Consider the following 21,475-nt stretch of genomic DNA (forward strand, 5'->3'; position numbering starts at 1 on the left):
TTAATGAATTTGTTATGTCAAATCTGTTTTAGCTTAGAAGGTAAAATAAAAACCGGCTCTGCCAACGCACCCCGCGAGCAGAGAACCAAGCCAAGCCTTCGCTTTCCGCCGCCAGCCCCAGCAGGAGCCGCTCATCCTTAAAAACCGAGCCCAGACACAATCCAGCTCCCCGAGCTGCGACAGCCTTCAGCAGGCTGCCCACAGCAAGAGAGAACAGCTCGGTGTCACCCCGAGCAGACGAGTCTGTCAACACACAGCGAGCTGCGAGCTGTTCCGTGGGAAGGTGCCATCTCCACACTGTTTGTTTGACCATGACTGTACCAGCGCCGACAGCTCTGAAAGATCCTCGTCTGGTACTCCAGGCTCTCGCAGCACAATGACACTCCTTATAAGCACCGCTCCTCGAGTCCCAAAAGCCTGATTAGTGCTTGAACTTTGCCAAACCCCGTCCCTCCCTTCAGCAGCATTACTCACTCAGTTACTATTGCTCTCCCCCCTTGAAAGCTGCGCGTTCCTACAGGGAGCTGGAGGGGGTGCTTGGATCCGTGCTCTCTGAAGCCAAGGCATGCTCTGGAGTCAGCAGGCTGTGCGCAGGCAGCTCGTCGTGCTCGTTGCCACCAGAACTATCGCAGCCACGCAGGCATACAAGAGGGCAGAAGGGAGAATTTGTCCTCAGAGGAGAGGAAACACTGCCTGGCACTCCAGCAGGCCTGAGGCTTGGAGAAAACACGTGCTTTGAGGGCACCACGAGTGCACTGAACACGTCAGAGTTAAGCACAGGAAGAGCTTTTCACTGAGGCTGAGAAATCTCCATCCTTGGATTTAATGAGAAGCCAGCAATAACAAAGGCAGGGGGTGACGAGCAGAGAGGATCAGACAACTGACCTCCCAGAGCAGCACCCTGAGATAAAAATCATCTCCCTGACACGCCACCAGCACACAGACCACATCTACACCATGGAACTGCTCACAAAAACAGTGCTGGGAGAAAAGTTCTGGAAGAAAGGAGTGCACAAAACCAAGCTGGTGCTTCACACCAATGGCAGGACTGTCCAAACAGGTCACCAGGAGAGGAGAGCAGTCACATCTTCACTTCTCGGAAGTTTGGTACAGAGCCAGCCCTGGTTCAGGTGCAGGAACAAGTGCCAAAGAACCCACCAAGTCCTTTCAGAAATAAAGGCACACTGATGTTAGTCGGTAACAAACAGGCTACAGCAGGAACACATATAGTGAAATATACTATTTTATTGCTGCACACATGCTTATACATTTCTTCTTAAATATATTGTTGCTCTGATAAACTTTACAATCTCCTTAATTCGACAAGTGGCAAGTAGTAAATTAAAAGGACAGAGGCAACAGAACACAAAAAGGACGCCGGCAACAGAAGAAAAATCCTAAGTTTTTTATTTCGTGATAAAATTATATGCAGCAAGAATAAAGTGATTTCCGATCTACTTTTTGACCTGGCTCATGTTAATCAGAGAGCTTGCCTGCATGCTGACCATCTGCTTAGGCATGCTTTTTCACAGCCCTGTTTTGCCAAAAGGGGTGGGGGGGATAAAGGACCCCGGGTAATTGGCCGATCCAGCGGGGCTCACAGAAGCGGCCGCAGACAGCCCAGGGGTTTGCTCAGCGGTCCGTGAGGAACGGGGCTGCTGGGGGAGCAGATCAAAAGGCCACGCTGACCTTTCCTCCCACATGTCCATCCGCAGCCTCACTCGCTCCACGCTTAAGGACACGGGAATGGAATTATTTAAGAGCAGCCACATGGAAAACGCTTCCCAGCACTGCTGCCCCTCCTCTGCTGCCCTCCCGCCTTGCCCACTGCCAGCATCCATCCTGCTTAAGCAGCTGAGGCATCTGCAGAGAAAAGAATGAGCGCATTCCTCGGTAATCCTGTGCCTACATCTTGTTCAATACAAGCAGAAGGCAAAGGCCACGCTCTGCTCTCTGGGGCTCCGAGCGAGCCTCGTGCAGGGCTGTCACAACCGTTGCTGTGGGAAGCTGCCTACCGAGATGTCAGATGGGGAATTTATGCGGGAGAAGCAGAGGGGACGTGATAAACTAAACATCGTGCTTATGTTCAGTGTCATCTTCAGCCATAAACGGAGGAGATGCACAGGGAACTGAACCGGCTGGGCTAAGCTGACGGTTGTTTCTGTGCAGGCTTCATGAGCCTGACGCTTCACTGAGCAAGAAAACAGGCAGTTCTGCTCTTCCACCCTTCTTTTCCCCCAAATATATGGGGCTTCATATTCCAGCTTTCCAAATAGCCATTCCCCTCCTCAAATCTACTGAGATGCCTTCACCAGTTCAAGCTGTGCTGGTCTCTTTGGTTGTCTTGTCAAAGCCAAACTAAGCTTGGAGAGGGACACAGACACGTTCCACGCACCACACACCACACACCACACACACAGCTCCTCTCCACGCCACCACCCCAAACAGAAGCACTCCTGCTGCTCCCAAACAGCAACACACCCTGCACACACACACCCATTTCCCCCACCCTCGTATGGCTGCAGAAAGCAAACCACAACAACTCCGTATGCGTCCTCACAAGCTTTTTGAAACAGAACTGAAGCAGCCATGCAGCCACTATCTCCCACCACAAAGAGACTTGCTGGGCAAGAGAAACCAGTTAAATACAGACAACAAAGTGCATGGGCATCCGGGGTCCAGTTAGTGGCACTGCACCTCATTCCTGCTCTGCCTGCAGCTTCTGTTAGTGCAACTCAGTCCTGACGTGATTTTGCCGAATCCCAGCTTCTCGAATACACCGGCTAAGCCCAGTGCCACCTTCTCACTGCAGCTGAACCCAGCCTGCTGAGTGCAAGCAGTGCCCAAAGTCTGCCCGCGTGAGCTGCAATGAGTGCCAGGTACGGGCAGATGCTCTGAGCAGGGGCAGAGTTTGCAGTTCTCATATGGCAGGAGCATGAGTGCCTCACCAGGTGAGATTAGCGGGGAAGGGAGACCCATCCTCCCAGTATATCTGCACTTTAGCAAGTCCCCGCTAAACACTGGATCTTCAAACCCTTTCCTCATCCGTGTGTAGTGCCACCACCATTACAGGAAACAAGACCCTGGAGCTGCAGGGAACCCGTGCCCAATCCTCACCTCAAACACTAAAAGCACACTTGACGTGGATTTTAAACTCCTGCTGCATGGTGTGACCAAAATGACAACACGTACTGGTGATGGCAGCCCACCACCTGTGCAAGATTCCCTATGTGCTTCACACAATGCTTTTTGTCCCCCCAGCTCACAGCACTAAAAGTATGCCTGGCTCAAGCCCTGGAGACCTGAGACTCTGGTAACATGCCATTCTGGAGCTAAACAGCTCTCAGGGCAGCCTACTTGTGCAGGGCTATCACCTGCTGGTCGGTGCTGAGGAGAAATAACATCATTACCCTCATTAGGAGTCTAAGGAGACGAAGAGATAACATGACCTAGTGCAGAACACAGATTGCAAAACATTCATTAGTACAAACAGTGAATTTCCTGGAGAACCATGAACCTACAAGGCTGAAGGCTGAGCAAAGCCAGAAGGTCGAAGAGTGGGACAGCTGCCCCGTGAGAGACCCAAAAGGCCCCTTCTTCTTTCTCAGAAGACTTCTGGTGACCCCTCTCCCCCAGCCCAACCAGCAAGTCAGTTTTTCTCTACCACAATGGACCAAGAGAAAGGGAAAGGTGCTGTTTCCAAGAAGAAGTGCTGTTTCCTTCCCCTGTTAGGGAGACAAGGGGCGCTCTCCCTTTTTTATGCATCGAAAGCTACTGCTTTCTAGGAATGGAAGGTCTCTGATCTCTTCTGTATCACCAAAGATGTTTGTTCAGCAAAGCTTTTAAATTCTTAAGTTGTGCATCCCATGCAGCACAAGGAAAACGTCAAATCTTTGCTCTGTATTCCCCTCCTGATTGCATATACATTGTCCACCTGTCAGAACTCAGATACTTTAAAAATCTGAGGTTTTCCACTCCTCTGAGTGTGGAAATCCAAATGACAACACTTCAAAGCGATGAAAAGCTAGGGAAGACCTGGAAATCACTTTGGCTTTTTCCACCTAACTAGAATAGCAGGTGAAAACAGCAGCTTCCACACAGCCAAGTGCTTCTGTCTCTCTGTTAGGGAAGTGCTGCTCACCTTTGCCAATCTCATAATGCTGATAACGAAAGAAAGAAAGGCCATCTTCTTTCTAATATACTTATTTGAAGAGTTTAATCCAGTTTTCTTCCTCTGCTGCTGGCAGTTCAGCAAATACCCAGGCATGAACCAGTTTCAGCAGTGTATTATTGGGCAACAGAACAGGATGGATCATAACACCAGGCATAGCAAGTCCCCCCGAGCAACTCCCTCACCCCTACGGTTTGCAGTCTCCTATCAGCATTGCATCGTACAAAGCAGCAGCTACTGAGTTAGGCTGAACTTTGGGAGCTACTTCCGAAAGGAGACACAAAACCAAAATAAAATCAAACACAAACCAGACATGCAAATGTCCAGACGTAAATAAATTAAAAAGAAACCATGCCTGGAAGTGGATGGGAAGGAGGACAAAGTAGAGGAAAAGAAACATTCAGAGACTCAGATGTTCTTGCACTCCGAGCCAACCCACTGGGGGTTACGCAGGCTGCATATGACAGGCAGGGTTTGCACACATCAGCACTCAAGCCCTATACTGGCCAGGAGGTTTTCCAGAGCTTCAAGTTTCTGGTTGGCTTCCTCGATGGCACTGTAAGTCTGCACATTGCTGGTGATGTGGAAGCGAATGTCATCGACCAGGGGAATGGAGTCAGTCTCCTGCCGCTCCTCCACAGCCTCTGCATTCTCCTTCACAGCAGCCACAAACTCCTCCGACTCCACCAGCTGGATGGGGCGGACAAAAGCATCGTTAGGAAGACAATAAGGCAGGCAAAGAGATGTTAACTGTTGGATAACGGGCTCATCCACTTTTTAGAGATCTTACAGGAGAAGAAGGAATCCTAAGGCTATCAAATCTTCCCGTGTCTCCTTAGAGATGTGTCCTGCTATCCACCTGAAGGAGGCAGTAATACTCCAACAGTAAGAAGCCACAGCTGTGAGTAACCTGCACCTCAATTAGCACACTGTAAAACCCACTAAGAATCCGTAGCTCTGCTATCAGGGCACATGAATATACATAATATTCCCTCCAGAAAAGCTCCCTAGCAGGAACTGGCAGCAGGAACCAGGAGATTCGCCAGACACCTTTGGGAAACGTCTTGCAACAGGCAAGGCAGCGGGCGCTTGCGCCCAACACAGAAGCAGGAGACCCAGCTGCCTGCTTCCACCACGGCTCTCACCCCACCACCACCAGCAGATCACAGCAGTGCAGCTGCTCTGTTCTGTGCCCATCCTGACAGAATCAGGTCGCCCATGAATGATTTTGCACCGAGTTCCCCAGGAACATGTGGTGTGCTGAAGGGTGAGAGGCAGCTTCCGTCTGTCTGTGCGACCCAACTGCGCCTGGGCACAGCGGGCTGCTGAGCCCTGCTCTGTGCTAGCCACTCCGCCAAAATTTCTCCCCGTTGCCATCATCAGTGCATCTCCACGAGATGCTGGCAGCTGCTGATGTTTTAACAGCTGGGGTTGGCTTCATTTGTGCTAACACCCTTAGAAAGGCACATTGCCAGTACTGGGTCCAAGGATGCCCACCCAGGCTAGAAAAGAGGAAGAGGAACATACAAGAAAGGCCCTACCTTGCCCAGTTACTATTTGGGGTACCAATTCAGCTTTCAAAATGAATTCTCTTTTCTGAAGCCAAAATCTGGGTGCACAATGATGTGTTTTATCATCCCCAAGCAACACGCTGAACAAAAAAACAGCCCTAAAATTACTCCCTTTACTGTTTTCACAAGCTAGAAAGAATTTCACACCTTCCAAGCTGCAGGTGAAAATGTTAGATTCCCATGTGAGCTGTATAAGCCACTTAGCGAGACCTGTCTAAGGACATAAAATAAATAAATAAATAAACCCACATGGATTCTAGTTTGTCCTTCTGTATGGCAACTTAATCCATGAATCCTGACACTTCAGGCTATAATCACTAAGCGTAACACTTAAATGGAGCCTCCTAAAGAAAACTGCAGCATTAGATTAATTGTTTCTGGCTGCTCAACAGCCAAACTTCCCCTGTGAGAACCTCTACAGTTAGATTTGTCATCCTAAAGGAGAGAGATCATACTGATGATTCCAATCAATCGCAGTATGCCAGGAAGACCACCCTTCCCCACCCTGAGCAGGCCATGTGTGAACACCTGCATACATTTCCTGCACCAAACTCCCCTGCCAACCCCATTGGGTTCTCCAGGCTGCAGCTGATGCACTTTGACAACACTGCTGCTACTTTGGCCATTGTGGCTGAAAGCTTGGTGAAAGTCACCTGCCCGCAGCACTTAAACAACTTCTGGGGTAGGTTTTCCAGCCCCCAGGGCTATGCTAGACAGTCCCCCAGCCCCCAGCATTTGGCTTACTGCAGTGACAATCCCAAACTCCATCCTAACTCACCATGAGCATCCCTACCCAACAGCTGCTCTTCTCCAGGAAGCACATAAAACCAGAGAGGGCAATTATTTATCACAGACCAAGCACAACCATTAAGTCTACAGCTCACTGTGCATTTAAATTTATAGGCACATGTGCTAAGCACAGCAGGGAGTGTTTCTGCTACCTTCTCGATGATCTTGGCCATGTACTCCGTGCACTGGTCCTCCAGCCGGGTCAGCTGGAACAGCTTTGCAATCCTCCAGATGCTGACAACGTTGTCCTCTTCGAGGATCTGCGCCAAGGTCCTGCCGCACAGGCGCTTGAGCCCGGGCAGCAGGTACATGTCTGCCACACACAGCACGTCGTAGGCATTTTCCGGGGACAGCTGGCAATGGAAAGAGGGAAATTACTGCCCAATGACACCCACCTCACTTGTCCCTTGCAAAATGCCTTCTTCTGTGTCTTAGCAGAGGTTCCCTGAAATGTTGCTTAGCCCAAACACTGCTTTGGAAAGAGAGGAGCTCAACCTTTCAGGGCTAGGTCTGCCACTCAGTCATTGTAGAGTTTAAAATGCTGCAGAGGCAGCTTGCTCAGCGTAAAGCAAGAAGTTTGCCATCCTGCAGCTGACCCCCTAACTAAGCACAAAGCAATTTGAAACACTGAAGTGTAGCTGCATGCTGGCTGCTTGGAAATACTCAATGTGGCAACAGAAGGAGGTAGCTTGTAGCAGAGGTACTGAAAGCTCTTCAGAGAGATTGGCTGGCAGAACAGAGAATTTTGTCCATACTCGGGCTTTTCCTCCCATTTTCTACTTCTGGATTCCCATTTTGTGAAAAACGTGCAAAATTCTCTTAAGGTCCTCCCTCAAACTGGCTCTGTGAAGCCAGCCAGCATATCCTCCTGCCCCCACTGCCATTCTCATCTCTTTCAGGAACTCCCAATCTTATCAAACTACACCTAGAAGGCGCAAACCAGCCTCTGAAAAGGGGAATGAGAAGCATGAATGCAAGCGCTGCAGAGATCTAAGATCAAGGAACCCACAGGCAAAAGGACAGCACACGACTCATCTCGGCTTCAAAGGCAGCTCTCAAAGCTAGCAGTAATCCCAGCAGGTACTGTCAGGACCAGGGCTCCTTGGAAGCATCGCAGTATCAAAAGGAGGTCAAATCACGTGGGGCTTTCAAGCCACAAGCAAGTATTTCGACATATGCATCAGAGCTAGATGAAGCACACAGAAAATTGTACCCCAAATAAATTGTATGTGAAGCCTAACTAACCGTGGAACAGACTGCACATCAAATATCACTGGAGCTTTGACAGGCATTCAAACTGAACTAAATTCATGTACCAGATGCTCAAGTTCATACTGCTGTTAACAGCCTTTAACATTTTGAGGCTCTTGAGGTAGAGAACCAGCCTCCCATTTCCCTCTTGGATACTTCTGTTCCTTGCAATAGGAGGATAAAAAATGCCATAGGTAATGCTGGAGACACCACCTCCAGCTTCACTCAATCTATCCTCCCTGGCTGGGCAAATCCTATTTTAGTCAGCCATCTGCGTCACTAACCTGGAACTAGAGCCACTTTCTGCACAGTTCTGTTCCTGCTAATGTGAAGTGCAAAGAGTGCACTTACCCACATGCATTTTAACAGCCAATTTGCAGGATACAAGGGAGGCTGGGGAGGAAGCAAGATCACTTGTTTCTAGAGACCAAGCCACGCTGGTCTAGACTGAGGAACTACAGCTCTAGTGCAGCACAGTGCAGTGCCCTGAAAACTGCTCAGCAGCAAAAACACTGCTATGCACAGCTCCACGTGTGGTTGCTCACTCTGACAACTGCAAAAAGCTGATTATTTCCTCCCCTACAGCTGTCCACACCGGTGTTTGGACTGTCTACTCACAGCAAATGTCTCAGCAGTACAACATCCCACAACAGCTGTGCAGAAGGATGTGTTAGAGGCATGTCCTGAATGCTATAGTGCCACAGTGATGTAACAAAGCTTTTGGGATTGCTAATCAAGTGCTGCTTTGTCCTTTCATAAGGCTCCAGGAACCTCACAAGCTGGAGGTGTTTGAGTCAGTAGTATTGATGGCAGCAGCTTCCTCCATAAACTCCCCTCGAGCCCACACAATTATTCTGATCAGCAGCTTCTCTTTCTACCCAGAACTCTTCCTGGGCTCTGTACATATTCTTCCCTCCTGCTGCAAGCTTTGTCACTACTACAGAGCAGAAAAACTTTTACATTATTTGGAGAAAGAAAAGTGGAACCAAGAGTGTTGGCATCCGTCTGGAGAAATCCAGGGGCCAGGGAGAACACTCCACATATAAGTGTGGAACTTGAGCTATATTCCTGCTTTCTTGACCATTCTTTCCATGCCAGATGAACTCTCCAGAGAAACTCAAGACTTGGCTGCTCAGTTTACAGTCCAAGCTAGTGCCAGTGATGGCACCATCCCGCACAGGAAACATGCAAGCAAGACCCTTTCCACTCCTACCTATTGCTATTGGTCTGCCCTGCCCCAAGTCCAGCTAGGGCAGCTGAGACACCCCTTGGAAAGGGGCAGCTGACTGGGAAACGACCTTCCTGTGAGCTACCAAGAAGCAGGCAGACTGCAGAGGTGCAAGGCAACAGGGTCCCACTGCAGCGTGGTCTCAAGGTCAGGAGCATCTTCACAACCACAACACAATTCTTTGCCTCCCTTCCTGCTCCTTCAGAGCACGGCTGAGGGGAGACCACAGACAAGGGAAGCATCTGCTCTCTGGCATACCAATGGCAATCCTGCTCTTGCTGCCTGCTAAATACATCTCTCCCCACCGGGTATTCCTGGCTGCTGCCCCGAGGTGAACAGATCAGCAGAAACAAGGTCGCAGCTGCATGCGCTCTCTGTACATGGCACCTAACCCAGAGCATGAAAACTGCTTTGGAAAAATTGACACTGGCAGGTGCAGCAGTCTCTGATCACTGCCCTAATGCCTGAATGTGTCCTGGCATCTTGCAGCTACATTTGTGGAAAGCATTTGCCACAAAATCGAAGCAGGAAGCTGCTTAACTGCTGAAATTTGCAGCACCTCCCACTAGACTCAAAATTGTGTGGGTTAGAGCCCTTTTGTCCCTGCTTGCAATACTGAGCACAGCAAGGCCTTGGTCTCCCAGCGGAACCTTTGCCCACACCAGCAATAAATAACAGTGGCAACAATTACTCACTACGAATGGAAAAGTGGGCCATGATGCCAAGGGTAAGTAAGTAGGAATCTCTTAACCTTTCCACATCTCCAAATGTGTTCGATCTGCCATCTACTGGCAGCTCCCCACCTTACCCTTCCAGAGCCCAAGGGGGAAATCTGCAAAGACCTGCATTTACCAGCCCAACATGCAGCATGAAACCTAATTTCCACGCTTTTGTCATTGGATGGAAGAGTGGGGATTTATTCTGAATGTCATGCACATAAGCCATCTCCCTGCAGAGCTCACAGCAAGTCCCAGTACACGGGTTCCTAAGACAGAGATGAAGTAGCAGACTAGGGCAGTATTTATGAAACAATCCCCAGGATGCTGCAGAAAAACTCTGCTGTGCACACCTCCAGAATTAAACAGCACAGGAGGAAAAGCTCTGTGGCTGGCCTCACCTCCGTATCATCGCTGTAGATGTAGTAGAGGACCCGGATGAAGATGTCTTCTGAGATGTTGTGGAGAGTCACCACAGGGATGCTGGGCTGTGTCTGCAGCTCCTCACTCTCAGAGAAATGGTCTTCAAGTAGCGCTTTGAAGTAATCACTGCGACCACAGAAAAATGCCTGGAGAAGGAAGAAAGGCCAAAACACTAGCAATTCACCAAACAGCACTACCTGTCGGAGCAGCTCAAAGATATTTCTGAAGCTCAGACTCTGTAACTCCAATTCTCCCTATATTCTGAAGCTGCATTTTCACTCTTTGGGTGAGACTTCTTCCTCCCTTTTTTCTGTACCTTATTTCTAATCCTGCCTAACCTCAGAACTGCAAACATTCGTGAACTTAAGAGATTCACAAGTAGCATGGGACTAGGGCCGGAGCTTGAGTTGAGGTTGGATCTCAAAATCTATTCTTATTGGTGTGTACTTGTAAATCAAACATTCCCCTCTCCAGGCACTGAACTCACAAACCGGCAGCAGGATGTTCTGCAGCTGTGAATGCTGTAGCTGAATTCATAAATTTATCTCCTCACTTCTGCAAGAAAGGCAGGGTTTGCTGCTCTATTAAATGTTTTGAACAGAGTTTCCAGCTGCAACGAGACTTTTGGTTTTCCAGCTGATGAGGCAATGCTGCTTCTGCCAAGCGTATCCAACACTGGATGAGTGGGGAAGACAGCGCACTCAGAGCAAAGAACAGGAGAACGAAATATAGCGCAGGCACATACCTTATGGCACAAGAAGTTGTAATCTGCCACCCGGAAACACACGTCAGGACAACTGTTGAAGTTGTCGGTGCTGTCAAACGGCAACTCCCCAAAACCAACCTGGGAAAAGAAACCAGAAAATCCTGCCTTTAATGTTCTTGCCATAAACATGCTCAGGAACCTGAGTTTGGACTTCCTGCTGTTCCCAGATGCAACCATCCATCTGTTCGCTCAGCACAACACAGAGAACTAGAGATGCTCAGAAGAAAGATTTTGATGGGAAGGACTGGAGTCCAGTTCTTGCACTCCTGGTAGAGATATTCCTGGTGCAAGTTACAGCTGCTTCCCTTTTCAATGAAAACTCCCTGACCCTTCCATACACCTCCAGAAAGCATTTCTGCACCACCTAGCAAGGCAGCAAACCAAGTGGAGGTGACGTTTATTTCACAAAGTCAGTATCATAAGCCTACGAGAGCTTAGGACTAGCACATTATTGTGTAGATCTCCAGGTGGATGTAGTAAAGTACAGGTTACATAGATGTATAAACCATGTTAAAATGGTTTGGCTACAATTATGGCTTCACTTGAATAATCTAACATTTCCAAAGCACATTTTAAATTTCTCATTTGATTTGCAGCCAAAGATAGTGTTGTTGCGGTATTAATACTCCAGTGAATTATTTTAACATCAACACACCTCCTCCCAGTCCCACATGCCAACAAAGACAGCACAGACACAAAAAAAAATCTGTTGGCCTTATGTTATTTTAAAGTGACACTTCCAAATATTTTCGCTTCTACCTTATTCTGTGTTTGGTTGCTAAAAAAAAAAAAAAGGTTGTATTCACAGTCACGTAACCAAGACAATTAATCTCTGGAAATAAAAGTTCCTCCTGGTTCTTGCTTTCCAGACACATGCCCCTGTGCTGCCTGTGACAAGGAGTTTATTACCCCTGTTTCTCATCCAGGAAAGATACATCCCAAATTTGCACCTGGGAAAATCCTGGGCTGACCTCGAAGACCAGTCTCCAATCACAGCCTACCTAAGCATCATTTCCAACATGCCTGCCTGGATCCAAACTGGAAGCAACACACTTTCAGCCTTACTAAGGAGCCAGATGACTCCTCCCTCCAAGACTAAACAAAGGCCCAGCCCGCAATGCACTGGGGTGGTGCTCTCAGATGAGCTCAGTTTATATGCAGTGGGGTTTCTCTTACACAGGTCCTGGGATGTGGCAAGGCACCAGGCTGGCAAAAGCTCACAACACCGCCAAACGCGGCAATCTGGCCCCATCTGCTGTGCTCTTCGTCTGTCCACAGCAACATTTGGCAGCCTCTGCTTCCTAATCATATGAGAGTAAGGCCAGCAACATTCAAATTTTATGCAGGGCTGTCACAGTAATGTTTCCTCCCCTCTGTGAGCCCTCCCCTTACATCCCCACCAGGGGACTTCTCCCCTAGAACAGATGCAGCCACCAGGGAACACTCCACACCTGATCTATTACCTGCTTCTTACACAGCTCTAACACAAAGGACACCTCCAGTACCAAAGATGAGACAAACTGCCCCATCTGTAGCTTCCCCGGGCTGTTATTTTGCTGTTATCCATGCCTCGTGTTTGGAGGCAATGAACATACCCCAGCAGGGGTGCTCTGTGGCATCCCATTACAAAAGCTGGTAGCCATGGTGTGACTGCCTGCTCTATTTGCCCTGCTGCTATCCTCACTGCTTCCATGTCCTCTCCTAGAAATTCTGATATGAAATTAAAAACAAAAAAAACTTCACAGGCAACTAGAAACAGGCTTTGCATGAGATGCCACTCTTTGCAGCACAAGTTAGATCGAGGCACTAATTCCCCAGCTCCTATGGTCATCCATCCTTTGCTCCTTTCATTCCCCAAATATAAATTTTGAGAAAGAATTCACCCCTCTGGGATGGACATGGGAGTTTGTTTGGCTCAGTTTGTCTCCTGAATTACAAAATCCTACTGGCTCAATTTCCAGCTCCTAGCCTCGCCTGGTCTGCACTCTAATTGCTCAGGTTTACAAGGTCATTTCCAATTCATACTACAAAAGCAACGTCATGTCATTGTCACTCCTAGTCAGCATGAAGTGGCTCTGCAGATTTTTTCCTTTTTACTCCCCTTTTAAGTCTCTTCTACTTCTACTCTCCTCCCTTGTCACACTTCAGAAATTTCGTCTCGTCTTTTCTTCCCTGCAGAAAAACATTTTATTCCCGTGCCCCCCCATTAAGGCAACCTCTTAACATACTTCTGCTCAGGCAAAGCACAGCTGCAAAGTTAAGTATGCTGCCCAAGAGGCACAAAACAGTCTAGCCTACAAGGTGCAAACACTTTCACGATATCTCATTCACCATACAAAAATATTCTCAACACCTCTGCAGCAAAAGACAGCACGAACACTCACAGGATCTCCCCGACATCGCAAGGATCAAGCCTTTGCTGCTATGAATTTGCTATTAGTGCTTAAATAGAAACGTTGCTGGAAGCAAAACCACGCAGAACAGCTCAGTGACAGCAATTTGTACCCTGGCCAGGAGATTAGCTCAGCAAGAAGATTCAATTGTAAATAAATGACAACACAAAATACAGGGGTTAGCGATCCAAGAGGAGATTACCAGCCCATAATCAGATGCGAGTGGACCGGATAAAAAATTTTGATGCAAGTTTTTAATAGTTCAGTTCATCTGCCTCTGCCAAACAGAGGAAGCAAAACCCAGGAATAACTACCAATAACTCCATTACATGGCTGTAGTGACATTACTTCCAAATGTTTCTAAGCCATACAACATTCACCTTTATGCCAAAAATGACAAATGGCCACATTTTTTGTAGCCACACCAAATGTGGCTACAGATGGAAAGAACAGTATTTCTTTCATGCCATGCTGATCCTTCTAAGTCTGATTTCATCTTATGTTGGAAAATAAGATTTCAGTTAAAAAGGAATGAAAAAACAGCTGCAAGGAAGTGATGTGCCTGCAGTCCTCCGTACTGAAAGTCCTGGAGTTTCTACCTCAGAGGTCACTGGGCAGGCATGAGATGAAGAGCTAGATAAAGACATCACATGTAAATTATTTGTTCATAGTGAAATAGAAAGTGGTATACATCCCAATTCCATTTGGTACAGCATTACACAGTATGCAGCAGCTCAGAATGCCTCATCAAATTCTGGTTATTACCTGAACTGCCATCAAAAAATGCTGGATTTTACCCCGGAAGCCAAACACCAATTGTGTTTTGCATATGCTAGAAAACGTTTATGTTTCTCTAGAGAACATAGATACTTGAACATGACTATTCGGTTGACACCGACATTTTGAGTTAAATGGTTTGTATACTATTCCTTGTAGGATGTGAGACCCTGTAGAAGTGAGGAAGTGGGAATTCTCTGTCCAGGAAAAAGATTTCTAATTCACAGAATTTACCAATTTGCAAACGTTAGGAACAGATAAATGGGAATAGGATGATGACATTTGTTTATATATTCTTTGTAAATTAATGAAAAAAATATGGAGAGAAACAACAGGGAAATCTTTTAGAAATTGACTTTAAAGAAGCACACGTTTGTGCACAGCATACAAAATCCCTACTGAATAGGCATATGCCCATGCCTTCTTCACTTTCACAGCCCTAACAACCCTAACGTTGTTGTAGCTGCTTTCTTTCTGGTTTATGAACACAGCAAGAAAACCACAACTCACAAAGGCATTCATGGCACTGTCAGATGACTGCATTATTCCAAGTTTTGCATTTTCCTTCCAATTCCTATTCCACATGAAAGAATTACATGGGAAGTGTTTCTAACTCTTGAGGAGAAAACCTTAACTCTGACGGGATTGTGGTATAAAGATCTAGGAACAAGAAATCAAACAGAAAGCATTAGATTTATTTGTGGAGTGACTTAAATTTTATGTAAATCTCACCGTTCTGGGGCCACAATCCATATTTTAATTCCTGGGGAGGTAATACTAGGGATTTCTTTTAGTATCACCTCTCTTTATAGCCTGCAAGCATATAGGAAAGCATACTGAGAGCCACAAACAAATGCAGTTATCTGGGGGAGAGAAGTTACATAGGAACGATGCCTGAGTTGGTAGGTGGAAACCTGACAGAGAAAAACTACCTCTATAAAGAGCTCTGTACTCAAAGAAACGTGTCTGCCAAAAGCCAGCACAAAACACACCGGCATATTGCAGGTAAGACTCTGTTCATCAGGTTGGTCACTCACACTCTTGCACTTGCATGCACACACACACACACACACTGAGCAAAGGATCCTCTCTGCTTCATCAAATTCCCTGACATCTGCAGCATACAGGTCTATTACAGGTCTATTCAGCAGGAGATGAAAAGAAAAAAAAAAAAAAAAGAAGAAGAAAGGCAATAAACTTTGCTACAGCACTCACTCATACAACCTCTGGGCATAGCAGCCACCAAAGATGAGTTCATGTTATTAAATTCAGTGCTTGGTATGAAAGAGAAAGAAAAAGAGGGCAGACAAAAGCAAAGTGAAACTGCTGGTACTAGAGAAAGCAACAGATGCAAGGAGAATGAAGACCTCTAATCTTTAACCTATTCTCCCACAACTAGGTGCAAATATCCACGTATCTAACTAATAATCCTGATGGTATTTTAACGTTATGATCATCAATCTGTTGTCTGTGGACCGTTTCTAGGGATCAACAAGACATAATTATGAAAAACAGATCTATTGCCAGTCAAGTTACATTTGCTTCGGAAGGACTCATTTCTGCTGAACATATTTCAGGGTTTGAAAGCAGGGTTTGAAGCTGCAGGGCGTCAGTTCCCAGCAAGTAAGCCCAGCAAGACACCTTCCATCGATGCGCCCCCTTGGGTAACAGTGCCCACTGATAAAGTATTCCTGGTATTCAAGAAGGGTGGTTGGGGGAAAGAAAAAGAGCTGGGGGCCAACTCTTGTCCCATTGTAGTCAATGGGGAAATCCCCACCAAGTGCATGGCAAGGGTTTCATTTACCAAGATCCCTGCCGGGGGAGAAATCCGAGTGAAAGGCCCAGCACTGACAGCCTCATTAAATACTTTTACAGCATTTCCAAGCAATAAAATGCTTCAGCATTTACAAAATCAGCTTGGAGCATTAACACCAGCAAACAAGCAAGCATTAAACTCAAATGGAGAGAATGAGACCGAACACATGTGAACACATACCACAGCCCCAGAGAGACCAGAAGTAGGATAAATGCTCCCTACCCGCAGTTCGGCTGGCAGGGCGCAGTCTGCTAGAAGAGCCAGATCTTCCTGCAGCCGGCAGTTACCTGTGGGCTCAATCGTCAGCACTTTCACACAGGTCCCTGGCTTGGAAGAAACTGGAAGAAGCAAAAAACAAAACAGCAGAGATGCCTAAATTCCTATACGAACATTTTCTCCCATTTAGAGAAAAGAAAGAGACTGCAGGAAACATCAGCGTTACTGCTGTGTAGCTTTTACTGCACTGCACAAGTGATGGCCCTGCGTGAACATGCACACAGCACCCCTCACTACAGTTCGGGAGCAGGGCTGGAAAGGGATGCCTGTATTGTCTCTCCTCAAACTTACTCCTTGCACCAAAATATGAATGGTAGCGAACACAAAGTTGCTACAGGCACATTTCAAGCTTGTTCTCTGCAATCCTTGTCGTCAGGTATAGGCGAGGACTGTCCTACAGGTTGCTGATCCCTGCAAGAGTCACCCGTACAGAGACTTCTCCAGCTGACCATCCTCACCACTGACAGCACCACCTACGGTGGAGCCCTTGACAAGGGATAAGATGGGTAAAATGAAGCTGTCCCCATGCCTCTCCGCTCTGCCACGTGCTTTCATGGGTCTTGTTTCAGCTGTGCCATCCTAACTTCATTCCATGGAACAAAGGGATTTACTCTTGTTTAGATAATAACTTCTGTGCTCCTAAGTCTGTTCTCTACTCTCTACCTATGGAGATACCATAGCACAAAGACCCCCAGAACACCTGGTCTCCTAAGTAAGTCTTTGCTGTTTGCAAATATTAAATAATCATTGCCACCACCACCAAAGAGACCAAATAAACCGCAGACAGACTACTACTTTATTTGCCTTTTTCAGGCTTAGCGTGTCTTACTGTCTTGCCCTGTCACTAAACAGCCTGGTAAAGGAGAAGCAATACACATGTCCTTAATTTTGTGGTCTTGCTATGATCAAAATGATGTGGAGCTCACTGAAGCCAACAGCCTTGCTGCACACCTGTAGGCCAGCAGGCTGCTGCCATGCCCTTACAGAAGGGTTTGCTCTTCTTGATGCTAAAGCACAAGTCTCCAGTTTGCTCCAACACCAGCATCTTAGAGAAGTCTGAAGTCCCTCCAAAAACTACTGAGAACTACATGTGCCACCACATGAGAGACAAACATTTAAACCTGCCATCATCCCTCAGTCAGAAGAAAAGCAGGCTGCTGTAGCACTTGTAATCGATCCCTTTTTCCATTGGAAAAGGCAATACGAGCAAGTATTCAAACTTAATCAAGCAATGCTTGTAAAATTCAAGCCGTAAGAAATCTTTGCTGCTTTTGAAAGTTCAGCTTTGTGAATAACAGAGAGAAATGCTCCAACCTCAAACGAGCAGCAAACCAAACTGGCAGTGCAGTAGCTGGACGGAAACACTACTGCTGCTGGCACACCGCTCCTCAGGTTTGTTTTCAAGTCAGCACATTTTGGGTGAGGACTGGAGCACGTAAGACATTCAGGAGTCCCTGGTACACAAGGAAGCACGTGAAAAACGTGACGCACCACAGGCGAATGCCAAGCTGAGGTAAGGAAGGCTTGAGATGCTGCTGGGAGCCACGGAGAAGCAAAGTTAACTCTCAAGGACAAAAGAGTTAAGCAGCCCCACACTGAAGCGCTCAGAATAATTTGACAGGTATGATTCACCGCATTAAAACCCCTCGCAGGTGAATCACGCCACCTTGAGACCTCATTTTTCCTGACATTTTGCGCAGCACTACGTGAGCTCCATCAGATGACTTCACGGGGCCGTGGGCGAAACGAGACCATGATGTGCCTCAAAACAAGTTCTCCGCCCCCTCCTCCACATTACTGCTGCACCCTTCAGATACGCTACCAGCGTGCCTCAAATAGGCCGAATATCCCAGGAGGATGCTGGAAAAGGAAGGGTAATCTACAAGACAGCCAGGTACCATCACTGCTACACATGGAGCTACACCAGCGGGGAGATGGGCTGCTCTGTTAGCACTGAATGCCACCTTCAGATAAGGGAAGTAAGCCAAAAGGAGACCTGGCACCAACTCACACACGTTGCTTGAAGAGCCCTGTCCACTTACAGACCAGTGTGAGGGAAGCAAATTTCTCACTGTGCAATTAGGAACTCTTTATGGCAGAGAGAATCGTTTATATCTGTGTAGTGCCTGTCGTCGCCAGATCAATCAGGCTCTGTGAGCACTAATGGACCCAGCAAGTTTTAAGCAGTAGTCAAGGGAAAGAGTTCTCATGGGATCTGCAAAGCATCTGTGCACTTTCACAGAAGCATGAAAGAACGGTGGTTTGTCTGAGAAGCACATCTACCAGGAGACATTTCAGGCACTGTGTCTCCCAAAATCCAGGAGTACAGCATTTGGTAGCACATGCACCTCTCTCCTAACAGAAACAATAAAAAAAATCAAAGTGACAAAACAGGAAAAAGCTGTTGGCTGCAAGGAAGCAGCAGGGACCATCACCTTTAGCAAAAAGTGGGAATGAAGGGCTTTCTGGAACAGGCAACATAAACAATGCAAAGACCTGGAGGGAATAACCCAGCTCTGGCTGAGGAAGGAGTGATTTTGTCTTCCCTCCCAATCCAGCCCAGCTGTACAGCACTGAACATCACCTCCCAATTCATCAGCTGCCTTTGCTTCTGCTGCTCAATACGTCTTTGTATTCTTTTGTTTCAGCTGAGTCAATGCACCACAAAAAACAAACACCAAACTTCCAAACCTTCACAAAATGGTGTCACACCCAGGTAACGCCTTATGCTTCCTCTTCCCAATGCCACAGCAAACTGCAACAATTAATTCTGTATCTCCAGTGCCTCCACCATGAAGGTGAGCATCACAGAATGATAATCCTTCTTCCAAACCTTTTGTAGAAGTTGTAGAAGTAACTACAGAATGTTTATTTTCAAATATATTCACTTCTGTAGGAAGGATTATGGCTTAGTCTGGACAAACCCTGTCTGAGCTCTTCCAAACACTGCAACATTTTTTTCTTTTTGTAGGCACCGTCCACATGCAAGCAGTCACACTGAAGTCTATCTCAGGTGCAGCAGAATGCTGTGGGTCATCCTCTCCAGGTTTTCCTAAACTACTGCCTGTGGGTGCCAAGTCACTAAGTGTTTTTGAAACGCTGATTAACTCTAGATAATGACATTGCAAAGACTGCTATTATCCACTGGAGCTGCACAGGCCTGAACTCGCATGTTTTATTAGGCATGTTTCCACTTTGTAACAGAGATGCAGGACATGACCCTGCTCTGCAGACCCAAATCAGATGTCTGTTCCACAGCAAACACTTTGAACAAGCAGAGATTCCTAATGCATGAGAGAGAACAGTAATGCTTTGTCCAGTGCCAGACATGTGATCTCAGGTCTTTCCCATTTTTAACGTCTATAATTCTTGCATGTATCATTTTCTGGAGAATCAACAAGTTCTCCTGGCTTCCACCTGAAATCTGATAGGAGACAAAACATTTAACAGACCTATCAGCAGTTCTGTCTATTCCATTGAATCCAACCTGTTGTGAATAAAAATTAAGCCTAGGATTTCCATCAGTGCTTTAAACACATTGATTATGTCTTCTGTCAGACCTTACACATGAAGAACAGCTCTTTCCTGCCAAAGAGCAAGGAAATTAAAAGATTTATTCTCTGCCACCCAGAAGGTTTTTATCACTTTCGCAGGCACAGCTTGCAACAGGAACTCCCAAGCACCCTGAAATGTTACTTCACCATTTTGCATTTTTTGAGCCTGCCAAGAAGTTTGGCAGTTTGCTAAATAAACCACTGGAGTTTATGATCCTTAAGATGCCAATGAGTGGCTTTAGACAGCCAGAAATTTATTCACTTTACTTTCCTCCCACAATGTAATATGAGATTCTAATTTAATGTATTAAGGTGGAATGCTCACCTTCGGGGTCTCAGCTAGACCCTTGGAGGAAAAAAAAAAAAAAAAAGAAAAAAGAAAAAAGATCTCCTGCATCTCACGGGATTACTCTGATATCAAAAGATACCACAGGACAATTCTGTTACCTGATGCCTAAGCAATTATTATTTCCCACTTCTAGTATTCTCCACCACTCCCCTTTTCCACCAACCATGTAATATCCAGATTGACATCTTACACTTAGCATTTCATAAAAAGAAACCAAGAAATACATTTCTCATCTCTGCAGATGTGTTAACATTTGTGTTTACACAGCTAAGGTAAGACTTATGACACAGCTTCCACTTGCAGCCTGGTCTATATGGGAACAGCTGCACTGTTGTAACCCAGTATCCCATCACCAACAAACAATTGCACGTGGCTAAGGGGAGACGTATACATGGCAAAATCTTCCACGTGATCTACAGGTGAGGAATTTCTTGAGTCAGAATATTATCTCTATCTGTTAAGCCCGGCAACTTTAGGAGGCTGAATAATCAGAATTTGTAATTCAAAATGGAAAGCTGGAATAGCTACGCCCTCACCTCTTAGATCAAGGAAAAAGATGCTATTGACTTAGAAGCTACAAACTACATTACCTTCCTGAAATGAAATTCACTTGGTTGAAGTAAAGGAGTTAACTCAGAGCATGAAATGAGAATCAGATTTTTTCAGCCTGAAGGTTTTGTTACCAGATACCTTTCTGTTATTTAATGATTAACACTGCTTTGCCCTACTTGTGCTGTTTTGATTCTTCACGTGTCCTTTTTCTTGAGCTAAAGAGATGAATGATAAACTCCAACTGTTGGCTTTCATGCAATAAGCTGATGTCATGACTAGATCACAAGCCTTCTGGATAACAAAAAGCCCTTAAATAGAGGATTGAATCATTTAACATTTGGCACAGACACGTGTTAAAAATACGCACATCCTTTCAGAAATACTTCTCTGTTTTTAAAAGTATTGTATCTCTTTCTGCATTCATTTTGAACTAATTATCGAATGTTTTACTTTGGTTAGGAGTCAGCTAAATGCAGAAAAGGACTTCCAGTTCTACATATTTTATCTCCCCGGGGATTTAAATAAACTCTTTGCTGAAAGGCACTTCCCAATATACCCCATAGTGTTGCACTGAGTGGCCAGTAACCACAGCAAAGTCCTGCTGCCACAGCTGTTCTACTATAATGAAAACATTTTATGTAAATGATAAACATGCACATGCCAGAAACCACTTCAGCTGCCCCCCAGAGAACCCGTGACTGAAAACTATCATGCAAACATGGGGATTCCACAACAAAATCATGTTCTGGAAGCCCCAAGGGGGCCACCATGAAATATCCACCATCACACTTTCCTCTTTCTCCTTGAAAGGGCACTTGCACAGCAGAGACAACAGCACGTAAG

General features: G+C 46.3%; 1 protein-coding gene across 1 annotated transcript in view; it reads right to left on the reverse strand.

The window, feature by feature from the left end:
• Nucleotides 1-1,225: 1,225 nt before the first annotated feature.
• The window catches only part of ABTB1 (ankyrin repeat and BTB domain containing 1), a 28,617-nt gene continuing 8,367 nt past the window's right edge, over nucleotides 1,226-21,475 (reverse strand). The window contains exons 8-12 of the mRNA XM_032193991.1: nucleotides 16,124-16,239; nucleotides 10,895-10,993; nucleotides 10,128-10,295; nucleotides 6,684-6,884; nucleotides 1,226-4,861 (exon numbers count right to left, since the gene is read on the reverse strand). Coding sequence (XP_032049882.1) covers nucleotides 4,655-4,861; nucleotides 6,684-6,884; nucleotides 10,128-10,295; nucleotides 10,895-10,993; nucleotides 16,124-16,239 — 791 coding nt within the window. The 3' untranslated portion in view covers nucleotides 1,226-4,654. The remainder of the gene's footprint in view (nucleotides 4,862-6,683; nucleotides 6,885-10,127; nucleotides 10,296-10,894; nucleotides 10,994-16,123; nucleotides 16,240-21,475) is intronic.

This window comes from Aythya fuligula, chromosome 10 (genome assembly GCF_009819795.1).
Source record: "Aythya fuligula isolate bAytFul2 chromosome 10, bAytFul2.pri, whole genome shotgun sequence".
Classification (NCBI taxonomy): Eukaryota; Metazoa; Chordata; class Aves; order Anseriformes; family Anatidae; genus Aythya; species Aythya fuligula.